Source organism: Neomonachus schauinslandi, chromosome 5 (genome assembly GCF_002201575.2).
Source record: "Neomonachus schauinslandi chromosome 5, ASM220157v2, whole genome shotgun sequence".
NCBI classification, from domain to species: domain Eukaryota; kingdom Metazoa; phylum Chordata; class Mammalia; order Carnivora; family Phocidae; genus Neomonachus; species Neomonachus schauinslandi.
This window is the reverse complement of record NC_058407.1, coordinates 162837199-162852130: the sequence shown is the minus strand read 5'-3', so window position 1 is coordinate 162852130 and position 14932 is coordinate 162837199. Positions and strand designations below refer to the sequence as shown.

Genomic DNA, 14932 nt, shown 5'->3' with positions numbered 1-14932 from the left:
CTCATTTGTGAAATCCGCCCCTGTCTGATTTACTGCGTGGCCACCTTTACCCATGAAGGGGCAGGAGGGGGATCTCCCCCCATTCCTCCGAACCTCCCACATTTCCCACTTCACCCAGGGGAGGGGTTGCCTGCTCCGGTGGAGAGGCGTGACTCACACATGAGCTTCGATTGCATCATGGCCCGACTGCCTGTGGGTGGAGAAGGTGGTGCCAGTGCCAAGCAATCTGGTCTTCTTGCTGCTTCTTTCCAAGCCAGAAGCTGTTCAAAACAAAGGGCCAAAGACACCAGGCCTAGGGATGAGCGCCCGGAATAGGTGGGTGTGTGCAGCGCGTGTGCTCACGTGGATGGGCCGGTCATTGGTAGCATCTGACCCCCTACCAGGCTCTGGATGGTTGAGGGGGCTCCGAGGGACCTTCCGGGGCGCCCTCCTCCCTCGGATCACCACGTGGTAAATGAGAGAATTCCTGCCGACTGGCCGGGAGCCCGTCAGTAACCATCCTAATCTCCCTGGCAGCCCCCAGAAGTGAATTTACAGCGACGTGGTAAAAATGAGGCTCCATGATCAATGGGTCCCTGGACAGCCTTCTCCAGGAGACACAAATGTATATTGTAACAAAACTTTATTTTCTTCCGAAAATTGCCTGCATGATTAATATGGTCCGACACAGCCCAAGCTGTTCTGCATAAAAAAACAAGCTGCTCTTCTGGCTCCTTCTTCAGCACTGTCCCCCTCTCACTCCATTCCTTCATCTGGTTTCCTTTGTTTTCTCCTCTAACGTGTGTGCTATGTATTGTTCAGGTTCACTCAAGGAGGGGGAGAACATATGGAAATGCCTTAGCTCGCCCTTCCATTCTCCTTGGTTTCTGCTCGGTATTTCTAACGAGGCTCAGCGCAGCATGGACGCAAATTCGCTAGTGCTCTCGGGATGGAGTGCGGTGCTCCTGTGACTGAGCCATGCAGAACATGTGCTCTTACATGACTGGGAGCTCTCCACCCCGGTGTCCAGCCTCCGTGAAAACTCTTCTCTTTCCCTCCATTTTTCAGGGCTGGGAGAGTTGCTACAAGGGAGGTCCTCGGAGGCAGGCAGTCCGGTCTCCTACCCACCCATCCACCCCGCCCGCCGCAAGGAGATTCTAGGAAGAGTTGGGGTGCAAGAAGAATCGGGCTTTCTCAGGCAGCACGCTCCTATGCAGGCGGAAGACCCGCTTCCTTGATTATGATTATTTACATGTGCATTTTATGGCCTAGAATGCAGGCTCCACCAGAGCAGGGTCTCCAGTAGATGTCTCCGTTTGGGTTCCCCAGAAGCAGACCCTGAGACAAAGATTTGAGTGCATCGGTTGATTGGGAAGGTGGAGAGAACACCGCTAGGGGCGTGGGGAAGTAGGACTTAGAAGGGAAGGCATCCCCCAAAGGGTGTGGGTGACGAAGCCTAATCCCACTGGGGGACTCTGGGGGCCGGTGTAAACCACCCCCTCAGAGTCACCTGCTCCAGGGGTGAGCGAGTTGGGGTATTGATGCACCAACTCCTGGCAGATGGTGGCAGGGGCATTGCTTAGGTGTCAGCAAAGCAGGTTCCAGGCAATGAGATGTGGGCACCTGGAGTGGGAAGTCGGGCAGGTGGGCACCAAAGTGGGACCAGGTACATTTGGGAGAATCAGGGCCGGATCCCTTAACAATCTCCTTCTTAGGGTTTAGCCAAGAGGGGCCAAGAGGGAACCAGTGATTCACACCTTGGGAGGCGTATCCATGCATCCGTCCCCAGTGTCTGTGGCTTCCTCCTTCCTCTCTCTCCCTGCAGGTGCAAGGAGCTGAAGTACGCCAAGGAGCTGCCCCAGATCTCCATCATATTTATCTTTGTGAACGAGGCCCTGTCGGTGATCCTGCGGTCAGTCCACAGCGCTGTCAACCACACGCCAACACACCTGCTCAAGGAGATCATCCTTGTGGATGACAACAGTGACGAAGGTAAGGGGTGGCCCAGCTGTTCTGGAGAGGAACTTGGCACGTGCACAACGTCAGCGGGGGGAAACACCGCTCGCGTTGTGACATGAGCCCACGTGTCTTTGTCTCCTGTCCCTGGGGCATCCTGCAGGGTGCGAGGTGTTTTGAGGAAGACATCGGGGCGAACACTGGTTCATTAGACCACAAGTCCTAGAGGGCCCTTAAGAATGACTGGCCGCACATCTAGACTCAGTTCCCCTCTCCGTATGACCTCAAGTCGATGACACTGAAATGCTGAATTCCTCCATGCTCCCAGCCACCAACCCCACTGCCATCGTCCCACGATGGAACCGTATCTGAAGTTCCCTCTGGGCTGCTATGCCCAAAATGACCATAGGTGGAAATGAGCAGTGTCCACAGGCCTTCCAGGGTTCAGCTCTGTTAGGAATGATGGCTCAATGAAAAAATCTCAAGCAAGCAAGTGTTGGGCAGCAATAACAAAAGTCCTCTGAGGTCCTTGGAGACAAGTCAGGGGGAGGGCTGGTGTCCAGGTGGGGGTGCTGGGGGGATTGGTCTTGCTAATTGTGCCTTGGTGTTGGCTCTTAGCCTCCAAAATTCACTGTGCTCACTGCAGGGAGAAAGCCCCACAGGCAGATGGCATGAAAGAAGGCCAGCCAGTGTGCGTGCTCTAGGCCAAGGAGGCTTATCTTCTGAGCCACGGAAGGATTAGGGACAGGTTAAGCCCCTTGCTCTCAGGGTGCTGAGTAGAGAAGGATTTACCCATGTGTGCTCCCGGGTCAGGAGAGGGTGAAGAAGCGGGAGGACCATGCCGCAGGTCCTGAGTGAACCCTGGTTGCCTTCGGGAGCTCTGGGCTGAGCCTGTCACGTGTCAGTGGCCCAGGTGCTGAAGTCCGCCTGGCCCTTCTGAGCTGGCTGGCCCTTACCCCAGGGCTCTGGGCCACCTGGGCCCAGCAAGATGCCAGTCAGGGTAGACCGCCTGCACTGGGGCCTCCAGATTCTTTTTTTTTTTTTTTTTAAAGATTTTATTTATTTATTTGAGAGAGAGAATGAGAGACAGAGAGCATGAGAGGGAAGAGGGTCAGAGGGAGAAGCAGACCCCCAGCTGAGCAGGGAGCCCGATGTGGGACTCAACCCCAGGACTCCAGGATCATGACCTGAGCCGAAGGCAGTTGCTTAACCAACTGAGCCACCCAGGCGCCCGGGCCTCCAGATTCTGAGGGCGGATGGGTCATCTGTTGTATTTGTCACATCCTTATTTTTCTCTTTTTACCTTTGGCCATTTCATTATCTGTCGATCCTTCTCAAACTGACATTGATAGTCTCCTGGTGAGAACACGGCTCATTCTGTTCCCCGAAGCTGCGAGGTTGTCTGGTCAGGTCTGTCTCCTTGACGTGGCTCCCAGAGCCCCTCCCTGCAGCCTCCCTGTGTGCTCACCATGGAGCTCTTGCTTCAGCAAAGGGAATCCCTGACCCTGTGTCCTCCGTTTGCTGGCTAGAGTCCATGCACTTGTTCCCTAGGTGTCCCCTCTGTGTCACCTTTTCACAGAATCCTTCACTGCCATCCTAAGGCCCTTGCTCTGTGCTCCCTCAGCTTCTGAAGCACGTAGCAGGTGATACCTCTGTTTCTGGCACAACTGGCCTCTCCGCACTGGGCAGGACTTGGTTTCCCAGGGCCTGGCTGGTAGCCGGGCCTCGCTGAGCCTCACCCAGCCTGGGAGTGAGTGATGAAGAAGAACAGGGCTGGCACGGGCCAGTGGGGGCTAGCGGCGTGGCTGGAGGCTGGGCAGAGAAGAGCTAGCAAACCCAGAGATGAGAGCGGGGCATCTCTTCTGGACCGAACTGGGGTGAGGACTCACTGCCCGTGGGGCTCCCTCCCCTGAGGACATCTTGGCAGAGCTCAGCGACGGCGGAAGAAATGGAAGTCCAAGCCAGTCCCAACCAGAACACAAGCTGTGAGGGTCTCTGGTGGGTGTCTTAGTTTGGGCTCCCCCAGAAGCAGCCCCTAAGACAAAAGATTTGAGTGTGTTAGTTGATCTGCGAGGGGGAGAGAACACCTCTAGGAGCATAGGGAAAGTAGAGCCAGGAAGGGAAGGCATCCCCCAAAGGGCGTGGTGTGCAGATTGCCCGTGGGGCTGACAGAGCTTCACCCCATGGGGCACATTCTGGGAATGGAGGGAGTGTAAAGCCCTCTCCTCCCCTGGGTCAGCCTGCTCCGGCAGGAGGGAACTGGGGTATTTACGCACCTTCAGCTTTCCCATCAGCACCTCCTGGGCTCCCCCCCCCCCCCCCAGAGGAAATTCTGTTTCAGGAGGTCTGGAGTAGGGCTAAGAATTTGCATTGCTCATAAATTCCCAGGTAGTGCTGATACTGTGGAGACAGCCCACTGAGAACCACTGAGTTAAGTGCTTATTTCCGTGGTTCACATTTCAGGTGGAAATGAAGCTGTTTAATGGGTAAGAAAAAGGGCGGGGCAGGTATATGGTCCAGTCTGACCATAGAGTTAATTCCCATTCATCCTCTGTCCCTGCCCTCCCCCTGCCCCCCGCCAGAACACCCAGTGGACCATATTAACACAGTTTTCCTCTTTTCCTTCCTTGGATCTAGCCTGTGTATTTTCTCCAGGCCAGAAGTGCCTTGTCTTTAACTGGAAAAGAAACTTAAGATTTTTTTCTCTGTTGAGATTTTCTTTGTGACTAGTGTTACCGAGTTTTGTAAATGTTCTATATACACTTGAAAAGACCCCCACACACTATAATCATGGAACTGAATTCCTGCCAGACATCCATTTTGTGTATTTAGATGACTCTGAGTTTATTTTCTTAAGTCTTTTTGATGATGGTGTTTTAAAATCTCCTCTGACAATGACTATTCCTTCCTGCGTTCCTAATAACGTTTGATTTCTGTATTTTGTTGTCAGTTTCTTTGGCAACTATAGATTTGTATCTGCATGGCTTCATTATTAATGGTGGTTGTCACTATTATGTAATGCTCCCTTTATCTTAAAAGCATATTTTTTTTCTTGCTTTGAATTTTGTTCATCTAACTTTAATATTGTTATCCCTGTTTACTTTCTGTTTGAGTGTGATTAAACCATTTTTTTCCAGCCTTAACCATATTTTCTGATCTCAAAAGTAATGCATGCTTTTTGTAGGAAAATTGAATATATCAAAAAGGACTTATAATGGAAAATACAAACACTGCACAGACTAACTGAAGGCAAATGCTCATTCCCCCATGTTCTCCCCTTCTTTTTTTTTTTTATAAAGATTTTATTTATTTATTTGAGAGAGAGAGAGAGAGAGAGAAAGAGCACAAGAGGGGGGAGCGGGAGAGGGAGAAGCAGACTCCCCGCTGAGCAGGGAGCCCGATGCGGGACTCGATCCCGGGACTCCAGGATCATGACCTGAGCCGAAGGCAGTCGCTTAACCAACTGAGCCACCCAGGCGCCCTCTCCCCTTCTTTTTTAATGCAGAGGTTACATAGTTAAAATCCTGTAGTAAACACAAGTTAATGTTCTTCTTGTTTTCCTCCCTGAACTGTGAAACATAACATTCATCTTTATATTAAGAAACATCTGGGACACCCAGGTGGCTCAGTCAGTTGAGCATCTGGCTCTTGGTTTTGGCTCAGGTCATGATCTCATGGGTTGTGGAATCAAGCCCTGTGTCTGGCTCTGTGCTTAAAGGGGAACCTGCTTGAAAAATTCTCTCCATCTGCCCCTCCCCCTCCTGTCGCTCTCTAAAATAAATGAATGAACCTAAATAAATAAATAAGATCTGCAAACATCGTTTTCATGAGGGTAGAGTGGTCCATTCTCAGGTTGATCTAGACTGGCTCAGGTGATAACTGTAATTCCTCACTTCTATGTTATCACACATATTAAAGAAAAATGAGACTTTTTCAGGAAAAGAAAAAGAAAGAGAAAAAAAGAGAAAGAAAAGAAAGGAAGGAAGGAAAAAAAAAAACAAAACCTTGGGCTCAGGGAATGTGTGAATAAATGTGAATAAAATCCAGATGACTCTGGATCTGTGTGCATAGGCAAATCAGCATCTTTCCCTTGTTAGTTTTTTTTTTTTTTTTTTTTAATGATGTCTTTCATTCAGCTTCAATGTTGACTTTGGCCTAAGTTAAGCCCAAGTAAGATACAATGCTCTGTGCTCATGTACATTAAACTGAAATCACTCAGGCAAACTTTGCCAGTGATCACTGCTCACCCGATCCAGTGGGCACTTCCCTGCTCCACTCTGGCCACATCTGACATTGTTGGTGGCTTCCTTCCTGGCACTTTTCTCCTCCTGAGGCCCCAGCACCACTGTCTTCTCCACCTGGACTCCTTGCTTCCAGTGGGATCACTCATGCTTCTCACCATCAGGACACAGTGGGCACTTTCTCCCGTGTGCACATTCTGAATTATCTCCAAATCCATCCTTCCGGTGCAAGGTAACTCAACCTCTCCCTTGAGCCCCAAACCTGTGTCTTCTGTGTCCTCAGTGGCCCAGGGTCCCTCTGAACCATAAACTTAGTCTGTCCAATGACTAGCTTATCATTCTCCTCTCGGCCTTGGACACCTGCTTCTCGTTCTTTATCTCCTGTGTCAGTGAAGGGCTTTACCTCTTCTCTGTGTTCTCATCACCAAAGACTGGAAGGCTTTTCATTTTCTCTCTGTTCCATTTCTCAGCATCCACTTCGTTCCTCTTGAGCGTGATCCTGTCTGGCCATATCCTGAGTCTCTGGTCTTTGTTTAGGTACTTGGTGTTCTTTGCCTTGATCTTTATTTGAGGGTTCGAGGGGGAGGGGATTCGGGTCCATGGAATTATATCGATCATAATTCTCAACATACCCCATCGTGGTCATCCTTTATCATTTCCCCTTACTTTTAATGGAGATATAATTTGCATAACGTAGCATACATCATTATGAAGTGTATACCGTTCAGTGGTTTTCATTATATCCATGGTGTTTTGCAATTATAACCACTAATTCCAGAATATTTTCATTCCCCCCAAAGAGATCCTGAACCTGTTAGCCATCTCTCCCAGTTCCTTGGGCAACTACCAAGATACTTTCCATCTCTATGAATTTGCCTTTTCTGGACATTTGAGATCAATGAAATCTACAGTATGTGGCCTTTTGTGTCTGGCTTCTTTCACTTAACATAATGTTTTCCAGTTCATCCATGTTGTAGCATAGATCATTACTTCATTCCTTTTAGTGGCTCAGTAATATTCTGTTGTGTGGATCTAGCACATTTTATTTATCCATTCATCAGTTGATGGATATCTGGGTTGTTCCTGCTTTTTGGTTATTAGGAATAGTACCACTGTGAACATTTGTGATAAGTTGTGTGGACATGTTTTGAGTTCTCTTGGATGTATACCTAGGAGTAAAATCACCAGGTCATGTGATAAATCCATGGTTCATTTTTTTGAGAAATCATCAGACTGTTTTCCACAACCACAATGTTTTTCACAGTGGCTGCACCATTTTTGTTCCTGCCAGCAACGTATGAAAGTTCCAGTTTCTCCACAGGCTTAACAACATTTGTTATTTTCCTTTAAAAAAAAAAAAATTATGGCCACTGTAGTGTGTGTGAGGTGATAGCTTGTGGTTTGATTTGCATTTCCCTAATGACTCATTATTTTGAGCATCTTTTCACGTGCTCATTTGCCATTAATCTATCTTTGGAGAAACGTCTATTCAAAGCTTTTGCCCATTTTTAAAATGGGCTGTCTTTTTAGTGTTGAATTGTAATTGCTTATGTCGCCTGGGTATATGCTCTTATCAAATATATTCTGTATTTTTTGCAAATGTATTTGCAGATATTGTCTTCCATTCTGTGGGTTGTCTTTTCTCTTTCTTGATAGTGTCCTTTGATGCACAAACATTTTTAATTTTCGTGAAGTCCGGTTTATTTTTCCTTTGAGTGTAGGAGCTTTTGGTGTCATATCTAAGAAACCGTTGCCTAATTCGAGGTCACAAAGATTTACATCTATATTCTCTTCTAAGTGTCCTATAGTTTTAGCTCTTACATGTAGCTCTATATCCATTGTGAATTGTTTGTATATGGTTTGAGGTAGGGGTCTGAATTAATTTTTTTTCCATGAGGATACGCAGTTGTCCCAGTACATTTGTTGAAGAGACTGTTCTTTCCCCATCGAATGGTCATGGCATCCTTGTCAAAAATAAACTGCCTTGTAAATGTGAGTGTTTATTTTTGGACTTTATATCCTGTGTCATTGATCTATGTGTCTATCCTGGTGCTAGTACCACCCTGTCTTGATAACTCTTCCTTTGTAGTAAGTTTTAAAATCAGGAAGGGAGTCTTCCAGACTTCTTCTTTTTCAAGATTGTTTTGTCCATTTTGGGTCCCACGTGTTGACATACGAACTTTAGGACCAGTTTGTCCATTTCTGCAAAAAGGCAGTTGGAATTTTGTCAGGTTTTGCATTGAAGCTATAGGTCAATTTGAGGGGTATTGTCATCTTAGCAATATTAACACTGCCAATCCATGACATGGAGTGTCTCTGTTTATTTAGATCTTCTTTAATCTCTTTCAACAGTGTTTTGTAGGTTTCGACGTACAAGACTTGCCACCTTTGGTGAAATTTATTCCTAGATATTTTATTATTTTCGATGCTGTTGTAAGTAGAAGCATTTTCTTTCTTTTTTTTTTTTTTTAAAGATTTTATTTATTTATTTGAGAGAGAGAGAATGAGAGAGAGCACATGAGAGGGGGGAGGGTGAGAGGGAGAAGCAGACTCCCTGCCGAGCAGGGAGCCCGATGCGGGACTCGATCCAGGGACTCCAGGATCATGACCTGAGCCGAAGGCAGTCGCTTAACCAACTGAGCCACCCAGGTGCCCTAGAATCATTTTCTTAATTTCATTTTTGGAATACTCGTTGCTCATGTATGGAAATGCAACTGGTTTTTGTATATCGATCTTGTGTTCTTCTATGTTGCTAAACTTATTTATTAGCTCTGATTGTGTGTGTGTGTGTGTGTGTGTGTGTGTATTCTTTAGAGCTTTCTATCTAGAATATCATGTCATCTTCAAATAGTGACAACTTTATTCTCACTTTCCAATCTGGATGCCTTTTATTTATTTTCCTTGCTTAGTTTTCCCGGGTCCTTTATTTTTAGAAATGTACTTTTTACCAAATGCCTGATATCCCATCATGCCTAGAACAAGAGCATTGACCCATGTGCTATCCTAATTGTTTAGAATAGGCTCTTCGGGAGATGACAGCTGAGTTATGAGTGAGCTCAGGAAAACACAGGGCTCACCCCAGTGGGGACATCTGGCAGGCTATCGTGTGGACCAGGGCTGGGTATAAGGCGAAAATCTGGACAGAAGGAATGGCTGCTCTGTGTTTTCTGCCTGTGACCTCATCAAGGTGCACTGCTTACTCTTAGGTGGAGGTCGAAACAGACCATGTCTGAGGGACGAAATGAATGTCCTCCGCTGATCCAGGCAGCAGGCATGGAGAGAGAGGGCGCAAACTCTGTCAGCCTGTGGCCAGAATATCCAATTATAGGGGAGAATGGGGACAATCTCTCCTCGTTCAGATTATCATTTCACTTATTAGAGCAGCAAAGATGATAAAGATTAAGAAGAGTCCGTGTCAGTGAGGATGCAGAGAAAAGAGACTCTCATGTACTTCTCACAGGACAGAACCACATGTCTGGAGAACAATTTATCAATTCATATTAAAAGTTCTTGTCTCATTCAAACAACCTATCCTCAGTTTAAAAATGAGGTACGCTTACAGGAGGGAGAGTAATGGCAGCTCTCCACGTACCTGTCTCAAGTCTCACTGCTCTGCTGTGAACAGTCGGCCGCAATGGCTGTATGTCATTGTCACCTGGGATCCCTCCTCACCATCCTCCTGGGGACCTCCTTTGCCCCCTCTCCTATGCTAAACTCCACGCTTTTCTCTTGTCTTGGTTTCCGTGCTTATTTTGGTGAAACACAACAGAAGCGTCATTAAGAAAGACCACAAGGAAGATAAACTCTTTCAGGATCATCCAAGGCTGAAGAAAGCTTTATCCTAATTTTCCGTGTGACTGATGGCCTGGTTGAGATAGATATCACCTTCTTTCAGAATTTCGATGCTTTTGCTTCATTATCTTTTTTCAGTGTTTTTTAAAAGAACAAAGGCATTCCGAATTCTGATCCTTTGTGTGTGTGTTTTCTTTCTGGGAGCTGGTGGAATCAACATTTTGTCCCCAGAGTTTTGAAATTAAGAATGATGAGCCTTGGTGTGGGTCAGTTTTCATCCACTGGGCTGGACATTTAGTGGCTTCAAGCTGGAATCGAATATCTATCAGTTTTCGGAAAATTTCTTGAAATACTTCATTGCTAATTCCTCCCCATTTTTCTCGGTTCTCTATTTCAGCATCTCCCATTATTCCGTCTTTTTCCCCATTATTCTATCATTAAGCCTCTTGGGCGGAACCTTTAATTTTCTTATCTTTTCTCTGCTGTCTTAGCTTTCCTTATATTTTTGCTCTGCTTTGTTTGCTCTCTTCAATTTTATCTTCCTTCCCTTCTATTCAGTTTTTTATCTCTGCTATCATGATTTTACTTCCAAGCGCTCATTTTTATTCTCTGAGAGTTCCTTTTTATAGCATATTGTTCTTATTTAATAGAGGCAATATGTTTTCTTATCCCCTGGAGGATATTAATAATATTTTGTCTTTTGTTTTGTTTTTCGATTTTTCTCCCTGCACGGTCTATTTCCACACGTTGCTATTTTGCTCTTTGCTGTTTGGTTTCTGTCTCCCACATCAGAGGCCTCCCCCATCGTGATCCCCGCTGGTTTTGACAGCAGAGGGGTCGCGTGGGCTGGAGCACGGGGTGGGGATGGGGGTCTGGTGATCGGTTGCCTTTCGAATCGCCTTCCCTCTGGTCCTCTTCATTTCTGTTTCTGCATTTTACCCCCAGTTCAAGAGGTATCTGGTGCTCTTGCCTTCTCTGTCCCTCGAGGTATAAATTGAGGTGGTTCTCAGTGTTTCCCATGGTTACCTTGGGGTCAGCTGCCACATGGCTGTGAGCTTTCTACTCCTTTCCAGCTTCCCCAATATTGTGCTTTGTGTCTCCTCTTGTGTTTTCTCTGACCTTGGAATAGACCTATGTATGGGTCTCTTTTATTTCATTTTTTAAAAATCCCTTTACTATAGTTTTCAGTGGCTTTGAGTAGGGAAGGGTGTCAGATTCATGAGTTAAATTCATCTTCTTATCCTGAAAATTCCACATTAATTTTTAAGAACTTTTAATACGAATTAATAAATTGCTTTCCAGATAACGTGGTTCTGTCGCATGAGAGGGATACGAGAGAGTCTTTTTCTCTGCATCCTCCCCGACACTGACTCTGATTTACCTTTTTCATCTTTACTGTTCTGATGAGTGAAAAGTGACATACTTTTAAATCCACATTTTTTTAAAAATCTTTTTGGAGTTTTTTCATATGTCTAACTGTCTTTATTTTTGTAGAGATTTGCCAGTTGATGACCCCACGTTCTGTTCCCCCCTGGAGTATTTATCTTTGCCTTACTGATTCGTAAGAACTTTGTATATGTGAAATAAACTCCTTTCACATTCATCTTACAGGTATTTCTCCCAACTTGTGCTTTTGACTTTAACTTGTTTATTGTATTTTTTGACAACTATTTTACATTTTTGTATAGTCAAATCCGTCAGTCTTTTTTTTTTTTTTAGTGATGTCCTGAGAAAGTTATTCATCATCCCTAGATGACACAAATATTCATGCATATTTTCATACAGGTAAATCTTTTTTTTTTTTTCAAAATCAGTTCCGAACGGGTTAAATATTTTTGTGTTCAGGTATAAGAGGTTCAGCACAGAGACCCTTGTCTCAAAGTATGCTTATCTCAACTTCTTTAATAATCTATCCTCAGGGCGCCTAGGTGGCTCAGTCGTTAGGCGTCTGCCTTCGGCTCAGGTCATGATCCCAGGGTCCTGGGATCGAGTCCCGCATCGGGCTCCCTGCTCCGCGGGGAGCCTGCTTCTCCCTCTCCCACTCCCCCTGCTTGTGTTCCCTCTCTTGCTGTCTCTCTCTCTCTCTGTCAAAATAAATAAATAAAATCTTTAAAAAAAAGAATCTATCCTTATTTACCACTGATTTGACATTTCCTATTTTCATATGCTAAAATATTCTAGATTTGGAAACATGACAGCTGAATCACATGAGGACTGATCGGGTTTTGGAGGAGGGTGAAGAGGACGGAGGAGTCATAGAGGGTCCCGGCTCTGGTGACAGGGCGGGTATTGGCGCCGCTCATTAAGAAGGGGAGTATGTGGGTATTTACCCCAAAGATACAAATGTAGGGATCCGAAGGCGTACGTGCACCCTGATGTTTATAGCAGCAATGTCCACAATAGCCAAACTGTGGAAAGAGCCAAGATGTCCATCGACAGATGAATGGATAAAGAAGATGTGGTATATATATACAATGGAATATTATGCAGCCATCAAAAGGAACGAGATCTTGCCATTTGCAATGTGGATGGAACTGGAGGGTATTATGTTGAGCGAAATAAGTCAAACAGAGAAAGACATGTATCATATGATCTCACTGATACGAGGAATTCTTAATCTCAGGAAACAAACTGAGGGTTGCTGGAGTGGGGGGTGGGGTGGGAGGGATGGGGTGACTGGGTGATAGACACTGGGGAGGGTATGCGCTCTGGTAAGCGCTGTGAATTGTGCAAGACTGTTGAATCTCAGATCTCTACCTCTGAAACAAATAATGCAATATATGATAAGAAAAAAAAAGAAGAAGAAGGTAGCAGGAGGGGAAGAATGAAGCGGGGGAAATCGGAGGGGTAGACGAACCATGAGAGACGATGGACTCTGAGAAACAAACTGAGGGTTCTAGAGGGGAGGGGGGTGGGAGGATGGGTTAGCCTGGTGATGGGTATTGAGGAGGGCACGTTCTGCATGGAGCACTGGGTGTTATGCACAAACAATGAATCATGGAACACTACATCTCAAACTAATGATGTAATGTATGGGGATTAACATAAGAATTAAAAAAAAAAAGGGGGAGTATGACAAGTAGCAGGTGTTGGAAGGAGACTGAGTTCACTTATTTGGATATGCCAAGTCCAAATTCCCGTGGAAGTTTAGTATGCCTTCAAACCTCAGGTGAGGGGTAATTGCAGCCATCAAGATAATATTAATGGCTTGAAATAATATTAGACTAAAATAATATTAAAATAACAATAGAGGCTTCTTTATTTCTACAATCGTAATCCTTAATACTTTTTTAAATAGGTCTTTTTTTTAAAGCATTTTTTAAAAAGACTTTATTCCACCTGAGACACAGAGATACAGAGAGAGAGAGAGAGAGAGAGTATGAGCAGGGGAGAGGCAGAGGAAGAGGGAGAAGCAGGCTCCCCGCTGAGCTAGGAGCCTGTTGCTGGGCTCCATCCCAGGACCTCGGGATCATGACCCGAGCCGAAGGCAGACGCTTAACCATCTGAGCCAGCCAGGCGTCCCTAAATAGGTCTTATCTATAGTTTTCAACTACTACCTTCTTTGTTCTTAGGCAATAGTGGTGGAGGAAAAAGTAGAATCAAATCCTGTGTGGTGTTGGCCAAGGCCCTTACCTTTTCTGATCTTGAGTACATTGGGGATAACAGTGGCTTTTGTGCAGGGTTTAAATTGTGAAGTTTAGAAGTAATACTTGCAAAAGCCCACAGCACAAGTCCTAGCAGTATAATAAAGGATGTTCTCATTGAGTGTGCTCACGGTATTATTTGACTTGCCAGCTCCAGATCATTCTTTAACACTCTACTTCTCTGTCACCTCCCCTGGAGAGCCTCCCTGGATTTCCCAGCTGTGGCAGGGTTGGGGGCCCTTCGCCTCTGCTCCCCGGGCACCAGTGTGGAGTTTGGCACAACACTTGGCCTGCTGCGTTGCCTTTGTGTACTTGCCCATCTCTGGACTAAGGGCCCCTTTAGGGCAAGGACCGTAGCTCTTTCTTGCTGCATTCCCAGCACCCCACACACGGCTGAGTTACATTGATTGCTGACTATGTTCATTTAAATTGCACGTGTGCAAAATTTTTTTTTTTCCTACTTCATCCCGGGCCTTTTTGTACTTGGTCTCGTTGTACATATTTGGGCTTCAGTGCTATAGCTCTTTTGGTTGAGATCTCAAAAAGCACCGACCTCCGGTAATCAGCATTTGAGTCTCTTGGTGCTCAGGACGGCCGTATACCTGCTCACTGGTACTTCCCTGCGGGGCCAAGTACCCCCGACCAGGCTCTTCTCTTGGCTGGCGCATTCAGAGGTTGAAAGCAGGATGGCTCAAGTTAGAAGACTTCTTTGAGTGGGAGGTCATACATACCCTCTGGTCTTCCAGAAGGGATTTGGGAGATGGCACCTGGCATTGTTTGCTTTTCTTCTTAGTTTATAATTGCAGGGCTGGGAGAAGTCCTGTGTTTCTGGAAGCTAACATTTTTCCAGTGTTGTCAAGGCTCTGACTCAAGTAGCCAGGAGACACCTTGTTATCACGCAGCTCCATGCTGGCCCAGGCTTCCTTATTGGAACATCACCTGCCTTTCCCACAGCCTGCAGAGAGCTTTCCTAATCGGGGACAATACTTGTTTTTGTCCCCATCCAGATCGCTGCAGTGTGACCGCATGGGCTCTGTGGGTCTGTAATCACAACTGGGTTGTGTATTTACATTTCTCCTTGTGTATCTTTAGGCCATGAGGAGGAAAGATTAAGAAAGAGAGTGTATACTTTTACAGAGGCGACACTGGGAGAACCCCAGTGAAATCTTGATAGGCTAACTGACTTCGAAACACAATGATGAAAAAAAAAATGCAATAATGACAACAGAAGCACCTTGCTATTTTGAAATAATTTTCAATTCATAAGAAGTTGCAAAAATGGGCAAAAGTCTGATGTGTCTTCACTCCGTTCCTCCCAGT

At 45.8% G+C, this 14932-nt stretch overlaps 1 protein-coding gene across 1 annotated transcript in view; it reads left to right on the top strand.

Annotated features, from left to right (window-relative positions):
• GALNT17 (polypeptide N-acetylgalactosaminyltransferase 17) overlaps positions 1–14932 on the top strand; it is a 445526-nt gene that overhangs the window by 193405 nt on the left and 237189 nt on the right. Inside the window, exon 3 of the mRNA XM_021700553.2 lies at positions 1805–1971. Coding sequence (XP_021556228.1) covers positions 1805–1971 — 167 coding nt within the window. The remainder of the gene's footprint in view (positions 1–1804; positions 1972–14932) is intronic.